At 45.0% G+C, this 16,198-nt stretch overlaps 1 protein-coding gene across 1 annotated transcript in view; it reads left to right on the top strand.

Annotated features, from left to right (window-relative positions):
* Window positions 1-16,198, top strand: part of LOC119437017 (uncharacterized) — a 62,904-nt gene that overhangs the window by 27,219 nt on the left and 19,487 nt on the right. The window contains exons 4-5 of the mRNA XM_049660218.1: window positions 1,968-2,026; window positions 6,682-6,985. Of these exons, the coding sequence (XP_049516175.1) occupies window positions 1,968-2,026; window positions 6,682-6,826 (204 nt within the window). The 3' untranslated portion in view covers window positions 6,827-6,985. The remainder of the gene's footprint in view (window positions 1-1,967; window positions 2,027-6,681; window positions 6,986-16,198) is intronic.

The following is a 16,198-nucleotide window of genomic DNA, read 5'->3' as shown; positions in this document are numbered from 1 at the left end:
TTTGGCGCTGAGCCGTGCTTCCTCAAGGGCTGCAGAAGATAGCGTCAACCTTTCCCTTTCCCCATGAACCACTTACTACTTTGGCTCCAGAATGGAGGATATACAACAATGGATGCTGTGCGTGACATGATGTATGAAGTTGTGTAGGCATTTAGGTGCGTAAACTATGTTTGCAACAGCAGTGAGACACTTGAAACCTGTGTGAACTACGATGGCATATGGCACAAGCGCAGGCACACATCCGACTTTGTGGTCCTGGCTCCGCAATCAAATTTCACTCGGGCCTCATGCTTCGTGCTTCAGCAGCCGCTGCCATGGTTGCTGCCAGGGCTTGAAAAAAGGGTAACAAGAAAGAACAACTGGATAAAGCCCCACAAAGAGACATGCCAGCAAAATTTTGCCGGTTCATCAAATACCATGAAAGTCGAGCCAGCTGGTATTATATTCAGCTCGCCGAGAGACTTTTGCAAGCTACCGTTTTACTACTTGACTGTACTAAGCAGTGGTGACAGAAAAGGTATTTTTCTGCTTGTCTCAAAGCTAAAACCATATGAGATGGATACGGTAAAGAAAGACCGTGTGAACCACATTGGGAAATGTGTTTTTGGCTGGAATTATTGCCTTCCAAAAAGAAAGAAAAAATGCCTGGCTGCGCAGAAAAGGTACGCTGGCACAGGCTGTTGAAAAGAAGCTGACTACTTGCTCCAGCCCTGAAAGAAAATGCCCCAGACATAACGAAAATGCAGCATGCTTTCATTGTAAGCCTACGTGCACTTGCGTTCCACCAACAATGTTCCTCGGCATGATGCTTGCCCCCGTGAGGGAGATATCTTGGGACCTCTACAACCAACATAAGTTTTCATTATTTAAAATTATGTTAGTTGTATGAGAACTGGGAAGTGTTCAGTGCCTCAGTGCCACCACCCAGCATTTAGCAAGGACGTTACAAGGGAGATCATGTCTTTCTGCAACAAGCTTTCCAAGGTTCACATTTTTCAGTGGTGCTCAAGGATGCAAACGCAAGATATTGCTCTTCAATGCAGTGGTCTAGAAAAGGTGTCTCCAGACAGTTTGCTTCACTGAAGACTGTCGAAACAGCCACAGCACGTAGTCATAGAATTTAATGCTGGCCCGAAAGAGATTAAGAGAGTGTCAGAGATGTTGGGCATTGTTTGTGCAATGCATACAGCATGAGTGCAAAAGGGGTCAAAGAGAAGCGCAAGCTTGAAGAAATTATTGCATAAGAATGCAGAATACAAGGAGGCCTAGCTTGCATATGTTCCAGTGGTGTTTTCTGGACCACATTTGAACTACAAATAAAATAGCACAATTCTGATCTTTGGAGGCATTTTTCTCATTTTGCAATTGTTAGCAATATTTTCAAAACCTATCATTTCTACATACATTGAAAGGTTCAGTAACTGAAGCTAATTTCTGGATATTGCATGCGTTAAAAAAAATAGATTTTTCTTTCAGTTCATGGGGCCAATTGAACTGTGTCCTATATGCATGAATATTTTAAAGTTAATATGCTCTGAAATGTACAAAATAACTCCAGAATTGGGCACTTAGGTTCTTTATAAAATTGGCATGAAGGGAGACCAGATTACCCTATAATTTTACGATAGCTTTTGTTAGTAACCACTGTCATTTACAGATTGTAAGAATCATTTGAAAATCATTTGAAAAATTAAGCGAGAGCTATATTTAGTGCAGTGCCTTATATGAATACAGTGAACAATGTATCAAATAATTGTCCTCTCAGTGGGTTAAAAGTTGGGCTTCTCTACATGTGTCTCGCCTCTTGGGAAAAGAGAAGCTCAGGCATTCTCTGACTCAACTCTAACAGGTTGAAATGTTTGGCTTCAGAATATATTTAATACAACTCTCCCACAAACATCTGTGGACATACTTCATGCAACATGTACTGTAATATCTACAATTGCGCCCACCTTATTTTCGTGCAGGTTTGCAAGCTAAGGAAGAATGAAGGATGCTACATCGATGTTCTGCAACGTTACAAGAGGTAACAAACTGCAATTTAACTGATGTTTTAGCACAATGGCTTTAAGGTATGAGAACACTTTGAAATATCAATTTTAATCAAAAAATGGGATTCTTTTGTTTTTTTGCAACCTCACACACTCCTCTACCTATGTAAAATAATTCATGCTTCTACCTTGTGCCATTCAAAAGTTATAAACTGATTTGTAGGGTACACCATGCTTGCTGAAACCGAAGCCATTATTCATTATTATTGTTTTTCTCGAAATTCATTTGTTCATTTTTGTGCTGTGCCATCACTGATACAAATTTGCCCAATGAAGATTTCTTCTTGAACCTGTGTAAGGCTACATAGGAGGGCATGCAATGAACTAGGATTAATAAATTCTGCTAATATTTTATTTTATGGCCTGATATCTCTGATTACAGGCTTTCAGAAAGCCAGTTTTGATTGATAATTCCCCGAGCACGTATCACATTCTTTATTCTAGTTCACTGCACAGCTCATAGGTATGCCTGCATACATGCAAAAGCATTATGGAGTACAGCAATTGATTTCACATTTATGGTTACAACAGCTCCCGCGAGGCGGCTTTGGCATGCCAAAGTGCTTGGTATGCAATGTGTCGTTCTAATGGTTGCAATAGTTTGGCCGTAGCTCTGCAGTACCTAAAATCGTTGTTAAATGTAATGCCATAGCTCTTTTCGCAGTACTTGCAACAGTGTGCGAACGTGAATCGCAGTTTTAACCATTGATCATAGCAGCACTCTAACACGTCACGTCCTGTCTATGAAGTACACAAAATCGCCGTATCGAGGTGATGCCATTAGTGCCGCTCAAGAAGCTTACCCTCGCACGTTGCAAGGCGCCTTTAAGGAACAATCTTTGATGCGTTAATGTTGGGAAATGAGTAGGTCAGCTGAGCTTCTTTATCAAGAGCATTTCACCTTGTTCTTGTGTTAGTTCTGTTGCAAACAGAAGTTCCTAATTGGCACCTTGGGAAAGTCTGCTTCAATTGATGCTTATTTTACTCGACATACATGTGAAGACAAGGTGGGTTGAGGATTGTCCAAGGTGCAAACCCTGTTAGAAATGTGTGTCAGCTTAGATATGACTGGACCCTATAATGCCATTGTACAACTTGGGTGTCACGTGTTACCTCCCCTATTAGTTTAATAAATTCTCGTACTTGATGTATAAAATATTTAGTAGTCTGATAGGAGTTTATAATAATAATAATGTTTTACTTCCATCTTGAAATGAATACATGGACCGAGGAGCTGCAGAAAAAGCTGTCCTAAACAGCTTGACAACTACAGCCCTCATTATCTAAGCAGCAGCGAAAATAACATACAGTAAACTAATGTATGTAAAAGCTATAAATTGTACATATCAAATAAAAGGCACAAACCATAGACTAGTATTAACAAAAATGTTAATTATATATCCTTTTAAATTTTCCACAACTCCCGGTAACTACAGGTAAACAAGTTGAAATTTACGCGCTAATGAGTGTTTAGGAGAGAAGGGAGCATACATTTGATACGCTCCATTCTGGAGTTTATGCAAGATAAAGACGCTGACCAAACGTCATTGCGTCTTGTAGTGTGAATTACTATTTTTTCTTGTTGAGCGAAATTTTGTGGTATTTTGATTAGTTTGTGCTTCCTATTTAAATCATATACTGAAACAATATTTGTACAAGTTACGCATATTTATTATGCGTGTTTTGAGAAAAAAGTCCATGCTCGGTGCTTTGTTGGGTGCATTATAAACATGTGAAAGGATTTTTTTTTAAGTCTGTGAATTTGTTCTAAGCAGGAGTGGGACCCCATAGTAAATGACAGTAATTAAGGTGGGAATTAGAACAGTGAGTTGTAATAATAATTTAATAGGCTGCAAAAGAATATATCTAACGCGACTTGCTATACCGCAACTTGAGACAGCTTTAGAAGATAGCTGATGTGGTTTTGTCATGACATATTTGTAGAGAGCATGGCGCCTAAGGATTTAAAACAATCAACAATATCTCTCTTGCGCGAATTTAGTTTAATACTCTGAGGCAGAATAGCTGGTTTGCATTTTGGCTGAAATAAAGCTGCTCTAGTGTTATTTTTGTTTATTCCAATATATTTAGCATCAGACCATTTTTGAAGTGCTATCATTGTCTGATTGCATTCTTCTACTGGCCTATCTAGGCCATGTCTTGAAAAAAAAAAAAGAAAAAAAAAAAGGAAGTGCTTGTATCATTGCTGTAAATAATCATTCTAGCCATGGGGTTAACTTTTACAATATCATTTAAGCATAGATTGAACACTAAGGGCTCCATTGTGGGTCGCCTGATAGTAAAGGCTTCGCTTCGGAATTAACATTGTTTATATGAACAATCTGCATTCTCCGTGTGCACGCTAGGTATATAACTGCATATAATTGAGTGGCGTGACTACGAATGGGGCCTAGTGTCAGAGTTTTTTTAGAAGCAATTTGTGATTAAGTCAAACACCTTCGAAAAATCTCTGAAGATGCCAATAACAAATGCCCGGTTTTCAAGTTGTGTTAGAATATATTCTTTTTATTGAAATAGCCCTAGTTCAATGGATTTGTTCTTATGTACAGAATCCAGATTGGTCAAAATTGGAAGCCCTGACACAGATTGGTAAATTCCAAGGGCATTACGATCTCCCTTTTCATAAAGAATTGTGATTTATGCAACTTGCACTTTTGGGGGGAAATACTCCTATACTTAATCGATATGGAATATATTTGTGAGAATTGGTGTTATGATGGCAACATATTTCAGAAGTCATGCTTGTTTATTGTCAATGTCACGGCTATTACTGTTATTTAAGCTTTTAATTAAAGATATATACTACTACTTGTGTTGTAACAGGCTGTGAAAATATGTACTTTTCATTTTGAGTTTTCTCGCACATATGCATCATATACCGAGCCGCTAGAGACCATAGATATTGAAAAAATTTATTAAAGGTATTCGCTAGTTCTGTCCCAGATAGTTCTTTCTGATTAACCTTCAGATTCCTAAGGGTAGCATATGTTTGACAACAGTGTAGAAATGCGTTTAAACCAGTCCAGATCAAATCATGTTGGTAACTGCCAAGTTCCAGAAATCCAGAGTAGGTAATACTTGGCTTGGGCCAATCGTATTGTGATGTTGCTTGAAAGCTTTTAAATCATTTAGCAGTTGAGCGCATTTTACAGTGGAGCTGTTAGAACCTCGCTCTAATGATCATTCCGTCGTCCGCAGCTTCGCCGAGCTGGGGGAGAGAGAGCTGAGAGAGAGTGAAAGCAGAGTGTAAAAATAGCATCGCGCAGCATAGTGGATGCGAGGTCGAGAGGAGGAGTGGAGGCATGTGGTAGTGGGACACTTAGAGCTGCTGCCGACACCGACCGTGTTTCCCCGCGTTTGCGCTGAACGTGTCCGGTGTCTGTGACTGCAGCCGATGCCTCTGGCGGCGGCTCGGGAGGTTTTGACCAGAGAACTGGACACTCATTGCTTCCCAAAGACTGAAGCGAGAGCTAGGGAAGCTAAAACCAAGCGTTGCAGAAGAGAACATCCCGAGTTTAGGTTGAGGGAAGCCGAGAGCTCGCGTAGGCAAAGAAATTAAGATCCAGAGGCTCGTGAACGTGGCCGGTTGAATTCATCGCGATACTACTTTTCCAAGGTTTTCTAGGCAAAGCTCCTGCTGGAGCTTTGCCTGAGCAGCCTGATTTATGTTGTCTTTTGATTCCAATTCAGTTCCTTGATTTCATTCTTATGATGGCCAACTGTTATTTTTGGAACTCATCAAATTGAAGAGGTATGTGCTACAGAGAACTTTTCGATGTTTCAACTTTTTCGGCTAGGCCAGGTAAGGTTTCAAATTTCTGGTTGATAGATGCGAGGGTTTACTTTATGATGGCTTTGAGCTCACTGTCTTTCCTATCACTCACCCAAGAAGCAGTATCTAGCACCACCATGTCTTTTTTGCTGCTGTGAGTTTTGCTCTAAACGGCTTTTCTGTCACCTTCGTGTTTTTTCAAAGGTGATATGTTCGGTCACATCTGCTGCATTTCGCTGTTATATCATTCTCATTGATGGTCGACTCGCACGACAAACAATGTAGGACAGTGTCTCACTGTAGCATACCGTATTTACTAGAAAATAGATTGAACACGAACATAGGTCGACCCCTATATATTGAACTCACCAAAAAAAAAATAATTTGAATATATATCTTTTTCAAAAAATGAAGAACTTTGGACACAACATGTTTATTTACTGTAAGCTTGGCTACTAAACCTCACTGATGCCATAAGCTGCATCCTTGCTGGAACTGCAGAAGTCATTCTTGTCTGATGCTTCACAAGCATCCTGCACACGCCAAACGATGTTATCCTCAAGTCTCGTCCAGTACGTTATACAGGCAGCATTTCTTAAAGCCAGTCTGGGTAATCTCCACTAACAAATCCAGTGGGCGCGATGGAGGAACATTGTTAGTCCATTACTAGGTACATTAATGCCTCTGCATTGCATTTGTGAGCTGTCGTTGGCTCTAAATTTATTATACATCCTGCTACTGAAGGGATGTTGAGCCATTTTGAAGCTACAGTGACTGTGCTCAGTTATTGCACGTCAACACAGCCATCTAATTAACCCACTAATCTTTGCGATGCAGACGATCGTCCACGTGTTTGCCAGCTAGCTGCTATCAACCTTGGCGCACGTCCCTGCCGGTGTGTCACCGGAGTGCGCACTGCCATGCTCCGAAGCGGCGTCGGGATGCTACCACCTATCACTCGTCAACTATCTGCCTGGGATGACCGTGCCGCCAGGTGAACAGTGGCTACTGGAACCAAAAGCACCATGGAAGGCCACATCATCATCGACGTCAACCGTCTCATCGGCTAGAAAAGTGCTCCCACCACCAGCACCACCCTGTGGGCTCAGTGCACTTCATTGCAGCCATCTTTGTGATGCAGGTTAGTAAATCGTATACCAGAGTCCTTCCATGTTTTTTTCTGGTCACAATACTGCCGCCTCAGTTTCATAAAGAGCCAGCGCCCGCTGCTAGAGGCGCAACCGTGCATGAGAGGGCATGCGAACGCGCTACCGCTGTGGTTGTGTGTGGGGCAGCCTCGGTATTCTAGCTTTCTCAACTTCCACAACCGTTGCTTTACTTTCACGTAACTATTTTTAACATTCCACATGCTTAAATAACTGCCTGAGCGCGTCTTCTTCCATGAAATGAGCGCCCGGGACGAAAAAAAAAGCGGCGCATAACATGGAGCTTGCGGCGGTCTCAGTCCCCAAAAAATTCTGGGATTTTAAGAGCCAGAACCGCGATGCGAATATGAGGCACACTGTAGTGGGGGACTCAGGATTAATTTTGACCACCTGGGATACTCTAAAATGCACCCAAATTTAAATAAATGGGTGTTTTGCATTTCACCCCCGTTGAAATGCGTCCGCTGTGCAGGGCCGGGCGGTCTCGGTCCAGATTTCTTCGGCATTGCTGTTCGCCTCAACACTTTGGCGGGCTCCGCTTTTTAATATTTGCCTGAAATTAAACACTGCACATTTGCAACAATGCGCCAGTGGTCCCACTTACCACCAGATGCAAACATATATGGGCTGTTGCACCCCCGCTCACCCGTACGTACGCGCCAACTCTCCACTGCGCCTAGTGTCAAATTGTTCGCCGAGCACAGCTGTTCACTTTCTGTTAAACTGTGGGCAATATTTTATCAGGAGATCAAAAGAATGAAATTGTTATTGCAAAGGGCCGCTTCCGTAGAATACTTAATGACAAAGAAAATGAAATTGAGCTGCTCCGTGCGCTTCTGATTTCTCTGGGCCAATCTCCCAGAGTGGGTATGCGCCACTACCATCTAGGCTCTACATCTACTTCTTTGCAAAGAGATGCAGAGAAATGTGTCATTCACTGATGCAGCATCAGTCCAGTCTGAACACGGCGTCAGCGATGATCGGTGCTCTTCAACCGTACCTGACGACTCACGTGGTCGTTTGCGTGGGGGTCGAACTGTCGTTGAGCAGGACCGAGGTTTCGTGAGGTACGCTGGAAGGCCTTCAAATATCCTTGGAACGGCATTAGTCTTTAGTGTCGGCTTCTCACGCTCCAGGGACACGGCGTCGCCGTTAATCTTGAAATTGTATGCAGTGATGATGTCTGAGGCTTCGGAAGTGTTTCGCGCACACACGCATATACTTCGATTCGAAGTTAAAACTGCCACTTTCCTGTCGCGGTATGGCCCGCTTCCATTTCTCGCGCTGCTCCTAGTCAGTAGGTAAACAGAACAATGACACCTTTACGGTCGTGCCCTTGTAGCCGGAATGGCACCCCGGCACACAACACGTGTTCGGCATCGTTGTCCCACCCCGTCGCTTCAACTAAACAGTCCAGCACTCGAAAAATAGCGCAGAACATGTACAGAATGCACCCGATCACTCAGCTCTCTTCGTACCGCGCTTCGGTACGCGAACGATGCCCTCTGTGGCACAGTGGCGCTGTATCGCGGCAGCTTTGGGCAGGGTATGAACCTCTCCCATAGCGTGACGGCGGAGTTTCATGACCAGAAAAACATAGGACTCTGCCTGTACCCTGTTTGCCAAAAAATCAAGCAATTATGTTTTGGTACAGGCCCCGAGCCCACGGTGCTGTGCTGTCATTGCCGCTGAGTGTGCTTGTGTTATTCATTCTTTGCTCATGTTATTGGGAGATATTGAAACTAACCCTGCTACTAACGGAAATGATACTGGTGCTGGCGGAGCTTCAGAAGATAGCCGTAGGCCAAACCGAGTTAATTACCGAAGTACAGGGCCTCAAATCCCAGCTAAGTACTACTGACAAATTAATAACTGACTTATGCAAACGAATGACCGATCTAGAAATACACTACCAAGCACTTCTTCCCCTCCGAAATGACATTGAGAGGATACGAGCAGACACAAGCAGCATGTCTCGCACGATTGAGGAACTAGAAAACCGCCTAGACGCTGCCGAAAACAGATCACGCGGAAATAACCTCATATTCTATGGTATCTGTGACCCTACTGACAGCGAAACATGAGCCAAATCTGAAAAAAGTAATCACTGACTTCTGCCGTAATAATCTGGGAATAACCGTGGAACCTCACGACTTAGAAAGAGCTCATCGCCATGTCGTCCTTCGGTTGGTAAAAATGGCCCCATAGTCGTGAAATTCATGCGTTCCAAAACTATAGACGCAATTCTATCAAATGGCCGTAAACTAAAAAATACTGATTTTGGCACTGGCGAGGACTTTTTGCATTCTGTTTAATACGCGTGCAAACAACTAGTTGCATTTTCCAAAGCTTGATATGCCAAGTTTTCCTTGCTATTTAAAACCCTGCACATCGGCTTGAAACGTTATGTTTTTGATACCTCATCCAACACTGTTAAAGAAATCACATAGCAATCGTTCTGTCACCATGCTCCAACAAAACGCCAATGCGCAGCACTTTCCAACCTCCTCTCGTTTTCTGTGATATTCACTAACATCCGCAGTTTCCTTCCAAAGCGTGAATTCATATCGAACATAACTTCATTATCCAGTAGCAAAATACTGATACTAACTGAACTGGGTTCAACGATAACATTTCAGATGCCGAAACCCTATCTGATTTACCCGAATTCCACATGTACCGTAACGACCGAAAAGGGTCACGGGGAGGGGGTGTGTTTTCTTGTTGCAATTCACCGAGGTTGTACACGTCACTGTTGTACACGTCACATCCGACATTGAATCATTGTGGCTCATCCGTCACGCTCCTCCCGTAATAGTGCTCCTTGGAATTTGCTATAGACCACCACAGACTACGTAATTCTGTCTATACTGTCGACATCTGAACAATAACCTTAAACAACTTGTTGCCACTTACCCAAATGCATGTATTCTCCTTTTGGGTGACTTCAATTACCGAGGCATTGAATGGCTGAATCTAGGTACTTTTCCTCATTAACTAGTCATGTAGAGGCCAAGAACTTCATTGATGTATGTTTAAACTTTAACCTGAGTCAGTTAGTCTCAGAACCAATGCACATTATGCAAAAAAGTGCGAACATCCTAGACCTAATACTAATACCCGTGCCACACAGGCACCGAAAATGGCATTAACTTCTTAATGCCTTAAAGGGCCCCTAAACCACCTCAGATATTTTTTTAACATTTCAAGTAAACACGCGCATCGAGTTCAGAATGCCGTCACGACCAACGATTTTAAACGCTGCAGTGCTATGCACCACGGGAGCGCCACAAAATAAAAACAATGCCGTCCTCCTCCCGCCTTTCCGGTATCCCCAGCGGTCGTCACGATGTCAGCAGGGGGAATCTGGTGATGTCAACTGCGGAAACGATGTCCATTGGTTGAACAAGAACCTATGACTTCCGGTTATTCTGCTAGCAGGTACGCGCGCTTTCTGCTCTTCCTCGTCGTGTTGCTCGTTTGTGTACCCTTGCGAATCGGTAATTACAGCCTGCAACGCCAGTGCCAAATCGCTCGCGTTCCAACACAGTCGTGCTTAGCGGTCTGATTAGCTGCGCGAACAGAGTGCGACAGTGTTGGCCTTTCCAGACGTGCGCGCAACACACCCTAGGGTCTATAGTGGTACGCTTCGTATAACACGGGCTGGCACCGCAGCAACAGCGGGTAGCCGAGAAGCGCTGAGTCCACGTCCACGTTACTGGCACGGTAACTCGTCGCACGCCATTTGCCATTCGCGGGCCGCCGTTCGACAGCGGTTTTTGCTCGCGAACGGCGAGATTTAGTTGCCGTACGTAGAGAGGGTGAGACCGGGACTCATTTGTGCAGCAGCCACACCGCTGCTGATCGCTCGACGGCGCCGATATCATCGCTAGGCCTTTTCTGGTTCCCTTCAAAGCTAAAACGGACGGCGCTTCGAAATGAAATAGCGACGCTCACAAGCCGCAATATTTTCTTATTGTTGTTATCGCTTTTTGCAATAATTGTACACAAGGAAGAAAAATACGCTGATATTAGCGGCGCCGTCGGCTGCGATGTGAGCTCAGCTGAGCCCGTCGTCTCCCGGCGGTAGCTGCAGCTGCAGCCGATGTTTTTGTTGCCGGTGGCGGAGGCGCGCAGCTTCGCGATCGTCGATTGGCCCATTGATCGTGCAGCTGGCGGGGCGCCGGCCGAACTGCCGTCTACTTTGGACACCTCTCGCGCGGCAGACGTTCTACGGCACTGGCGGCCGGTTCGCCGTCGATATATGTGCCGCTAGCGTGGACGTGCATTAACCGGAAGTAGGCAGTGTTTTGAGAAGCGAGTTGGCGATGACGTATGTCACGTGACCTTTCGAGAAGCACTCGGCGATTTCGTGCCAAGAAAATGCTTATTTTAAGAGAAAATTGCGTCTGAAGCGTCCCCATACGTCTAGCGCAATTCAAATCGCCTGCCCGAGCGAGGAGTGGTGACGTCATCGCCACATAGTGACGTGCCGCTGGTGACTAAAACGGTGCCCGCAGACGGCGCTACGGCGGAAAGCGCAAACACGCGGCCAGAAACAGGGCCAAGACAGAGCGAACGGCAGTGCGAAAGCGGAAGGCAAAGCGTGCGCCGAGTTGTGAACACGGTGATCGTCAACGCTCCTCGCAATGGACCAACTAGTTCACAACCCTGACAACGACACATTGACTTGCAATGCTGGGCTTGATTTTAGCGACTTAAGCTCCGATGAGCGTGACATGCTGCTGAGGGCTCGCGCTGCCGGCGTCGTTGCTTACTACGACGGCGGCCTCGACACCAGCTCTTCCGAGCGCGAAAGCAGGAAGGGCTCCAGCAATGCGACGTCGGGCGATGAAGCTGGTCACATCTGGACGTGCCGTCGTACGGACCGTTCGGGCATCCTGCGATATCACATTGACGTGGCATTCTCTGCTGCTAGCAAATTCAAGTTCAAGTTTAGCGAGCCAGCAACACCAGCGCAGTACTACGCGATATCGGAACTACTGAAACTCGAAAGCGCGCGCGGCGCAGAGTCGAGCGAAAACGAAACCTTTTGACCGCCCGTGTCGTTATCAAGTGTAACGCCAAAAAGGTATTTTTTTAAGAATCTCATAGAAGTAGACAAGTAGCATTTTCTTCCGTATTATAATCCAACGAAATAATCTTTTTAACACGAGTGGTTGAGTACTAGTGACATTTTTTTTTAGGAGTGCCTTCCTCATCGAGTAAGTACCGGAATGTCCCTGGGGAGCCGCTTATCGTGTCCTGCATTTACCTCTATTTCTCGATTACTAAAGCGCTGTTAGCGATTATATTGACGCCTTAGACATTCTAGAGCATTGCTCTATCACTTTAGCTTGACTTTTTATGTGACTTTAGTGTCCCATTAACAAGTGTGCCCTGCAGAATAATGGAACATGTTATCTACTCTCACATTATAAGTTTCTTGGACTCATGCTATTCATCCCATCCTTCACAACACAAGTTTTGTAAAGGCCTCTCCTGCGCAACCCAATTTGCGCTCTTCCTTCACGACCTACACACTAATCTTGACCGTAACATGCAGACTGATGTCATCGTTCTAGACTTTGCGAAAGCTTTTGATAAAGTTCCTCACCACTGTCTTACTAAAACTTTCACAACTTAACCTACATCCTAACATTCTTGAATGGATTGAACAGTTTCTAACTGATCGTTCTCAGTTAGTCTTTGTTAATGGTCACCTGTCTAACACTCTCCTGAGTCACAACAGGCGTTCCACAAGGATCTGTACTCGGTCCTCTTCTATTCCTAATATATAATAACGATTTACCCGAACATGTTTCCTGCAGTATTCGAATGCTAGCCGATGACTGCGTTATTTACCACACCATCAGTAACTTTCACGATGAACTTAGTCTCCAGGCAAATCTTAACAACGTACTTGGTGTAACAACTGGCTAATGTCCCTCAATCCTACTAAATATGCAAACTCTGTCTTTCTCTCGTCGCCACAGTCCGCATCGTTTCCAATATTCTGTCGTCAACGCCCATTTGAATTAGTACCATCTTATAAATATGTAGGAATAACCTTGTCTTACGATTTATCGTGGCATACCCACGTTGGTAACATCATTTCAGCATCGAATAAAACACTCGGTTTTCTGATGCGCCATCGCCATCTTGCAACCCATTCCCCCCCCACATGTAAAATTACTCGCATATAAATCACTTATTAGACCAGAATTAGAATAAGCATCTACCATATGGAGCCCGCACCAAGCGTATTTAATCAATGCATTAGAAGCAGTGAAAAATTGTGCTGCTAGATCAAGCATTCGTAAATAAGCATTTGTATAAGTTTACTCTTCCTACTCATACGACATCAGCTTTTCATCTCTGAAAGGGAAATCCAGCCTACTGCCCCTTTCTTTTCGTCGCCGCATTGCAAGTCTTGTCCTTTATCATAAATTCTTTCATTCTTCTCTCAATCAGTCACCTTATACAGTGATTCCTCTCCTGCGCCAACTACGCCAAAGTGTGCCAAATGGGATTTACTGCGCGATCCTGATAAAATCGGCGAAAATTGCACCTAACTGCGCCAAACAGTCTCGGATTTGACGGCGTCTATCGCTGACAATTGCACCACCGGGGAATTAAAACGTGCAACGCGATGACAGGGCTAGCCTTAGTTGCAAACAGGAGATGAAACAGCACTAGCGCGTGCGTCCCGATTAAGCAACAGGGCCACACACGGCCCCGACGCGGCTTCTTCCTTGCAAGGCGGCTCAACGGCAAAGTGCGGTTTCTGCTGAGGCTCGTGGCTTCAAGGTCAATTGGAGATTCATCGGCGGACTTTATGTACTCCGAAAATGCAGCTAGTACAGTAGAACCCTGCTGATACATTTTTCACGAAACCGTAAAAAAAAAGTAAGAGCCGGGAAACGCAAGAGCCGGGAAACAGGAAAAATTGAGAAATGAAAGTAGTGTTGAAATGCACACAATATTATTTTAATTCTTACGTGTGAAAAAAAGTCGTAGTTTCGCCCGAAAGCCGAAGCATAGATTGCCATTGAAAATTAGTAGGCAGCTATACAAAGTAAGTAGTATAGTAGTTTTATCATCTGTATAAACTTGTAAACATTTGCTTATTAACTGTATTAACAAGCATGGTGTCAGCGCGCCCAGGCAAACATTAACACATCACATTTGATGAGCGCGGACACGCGCTGTCAAACGCTGGGGTGAGGATGCGCCGCAGCAGTAGCGAACGAAGTGACCTTCCTACTGGTGTCTATCGCTTCCACGCAAACTGAGCGCCGAGAACACACAGCACGCACAAAGCTACGAGCCGCCGACGCACCTGCACTGCCTAGACTCTGCCCCCAACGCAGATCGCCTTCAAGATACGGCCCGCGCGACCGCGCGCCGCCGCGCTGTACGCAGTTGATGCCAGAGTACAACGCCGCCCGCTCTCCCTCCCTCCCCCTCGCCGGTGCCTTGAGTGGGACAGAAGAAGGCGCGCAACCTCCCTGCTTTTCTTTCTTGCGCGTGCGAGATTTGGCCGCGGTCGTCGGCTCCCCTCGCACGCTTTCACTCGCACATACAGCATACGGCGCGCGGCAACGGCGTTATCGCCCTTGAACTTTGTACGAAACATCTATGCGCCAAACCCAATTTTAGGGTCCCAACGCGTCATAGACACCATGCTTAGATAGCAAATACAGATCTCAAAGGCCATCCTTTTGCTGGTGGAAACTGAAAATACGTCAGAGGCAGTGGCGCACCAACGGGGGGGGGGGGATTCGGGGGTTGTAACCCCCCCCCCCCCCCCCGAGGCCGAGTTACCCCCCCCCCTTTTTGTTTAACCCTTCTGTCCTTGCGCCTTTGAGTACTGCAACTAAGATGCAAGACACGCAATCGTCTGCACATTCGCAAACTTGCGCAAAAATCGAATTTTTTGACAATTTTCGGTGAAGAAATTGAAATTATTGCTGTTCAGATGGTATTGGCAAACTGTCAACCCCCCCCCTGGCAGAGATCCTGGGTGCGCTACTGGTCATAGGTGTCGCCCCTGGCACTCTGGGCAGCCAATCCCATCGTCAAGGCACTAACCCCCGTATTCAGAAATGCAACTTCGCTTCAAGTCCGTGCTTGACTTGATTTAAGTGACGTCTATTGTGAACGCGCCGAAGAAAACGCAATGACCGTCCAGAGCATGTTCACGCCAGGCGTCCTTTAAATCAAGTCAAGCATGGGCTTCAAGCTAAGTTGCATTTCTGAATACGGCGGTAAGCCAAGCGACATGAAGTCAAAATGGCCGCTCAGGCCGGCGCGGGGTGGCAGTTCGCGACGCATGATGCGGGAACGGTCCCACATTTGCGATGCAATAGCGATGTTACCAATGCATTGGGTCCTATTCGGGAGCTTTGAACAGCCGGGAAAACGCAGCGCCCGGGAACGTAACAGTGGGGTTCTACTGTAGCTTGTTTGAAACGCAGCATGACATGATTATAATTACTGCATGCTGCCAATGTGTCCATCATTTCTGTTTCTGGATATACGGAATGACATCTGGGAAAACTAGCAATATATGAAACGATATCAATTTGTGTGTGTGTATTGCATACACACTCGTTTTTTCGAAATACTTCAGGATGTGAAAAATCAGCTGCTCCAAGCTGCTCCCAAATGCCAAATTACCTGCTCCAAAGTGCTCCAAAATGAAATTTCTGATACTTCAAAAATTGCTCCAAATCAGAAGTCCGCAGTAGCATCACTGCTTATATAACAGCCGCAGCACGCATATCTCACCGCACCAGTCATACACTTCAGGTTACCCGCCCATCATCACGCACTACTACTTTTACTGCCTCATTCTTCTTTCGAGCAGCTACAGACTGGAACAGGGCCTGCCCCGGGACATCATCACCATTGCTTCATCATGTACTTTTCAAGACCGTATTAGTGATCACCTTCAATACTAAAACAATCTTCACTGCGTGTTTGCTAATCTAAATAAAATCCCACCCGTTTTGTAATGCCCCCCAATAAAGGGGCCTTTAAGGAATAAAACTGAACAGTCAAACCCTGTTATAAGGAAATGGGATATAGCGAAATAATGGAAATAACCAAGTAAGTTAAATTTCCTTTGAAATCCTCATAGAGATTCACATTGCAATACATGCAATACTGGATGATATAGCGAA

The sequence above is a fragment of the Dermacentor silvarum genome, chromosome 1, assembly GCF_013339745.2.
Source record: "Dermacentor silvarum isolate Dsil-2018 chromosome 1, BIME_Dsil_1.4, whole genome shotgun sequence".
In the NCBI taxonomy this organism is placed as follows: Eukaryota; Metazoa; Arthropoda; class Arachnida; order Ixodida; family Ixodidae; genus Dermacentor; species Dermacentor silvarum.
This window is presented reverse-complemented; position numbering and strand designations above follow the sequence as displayed.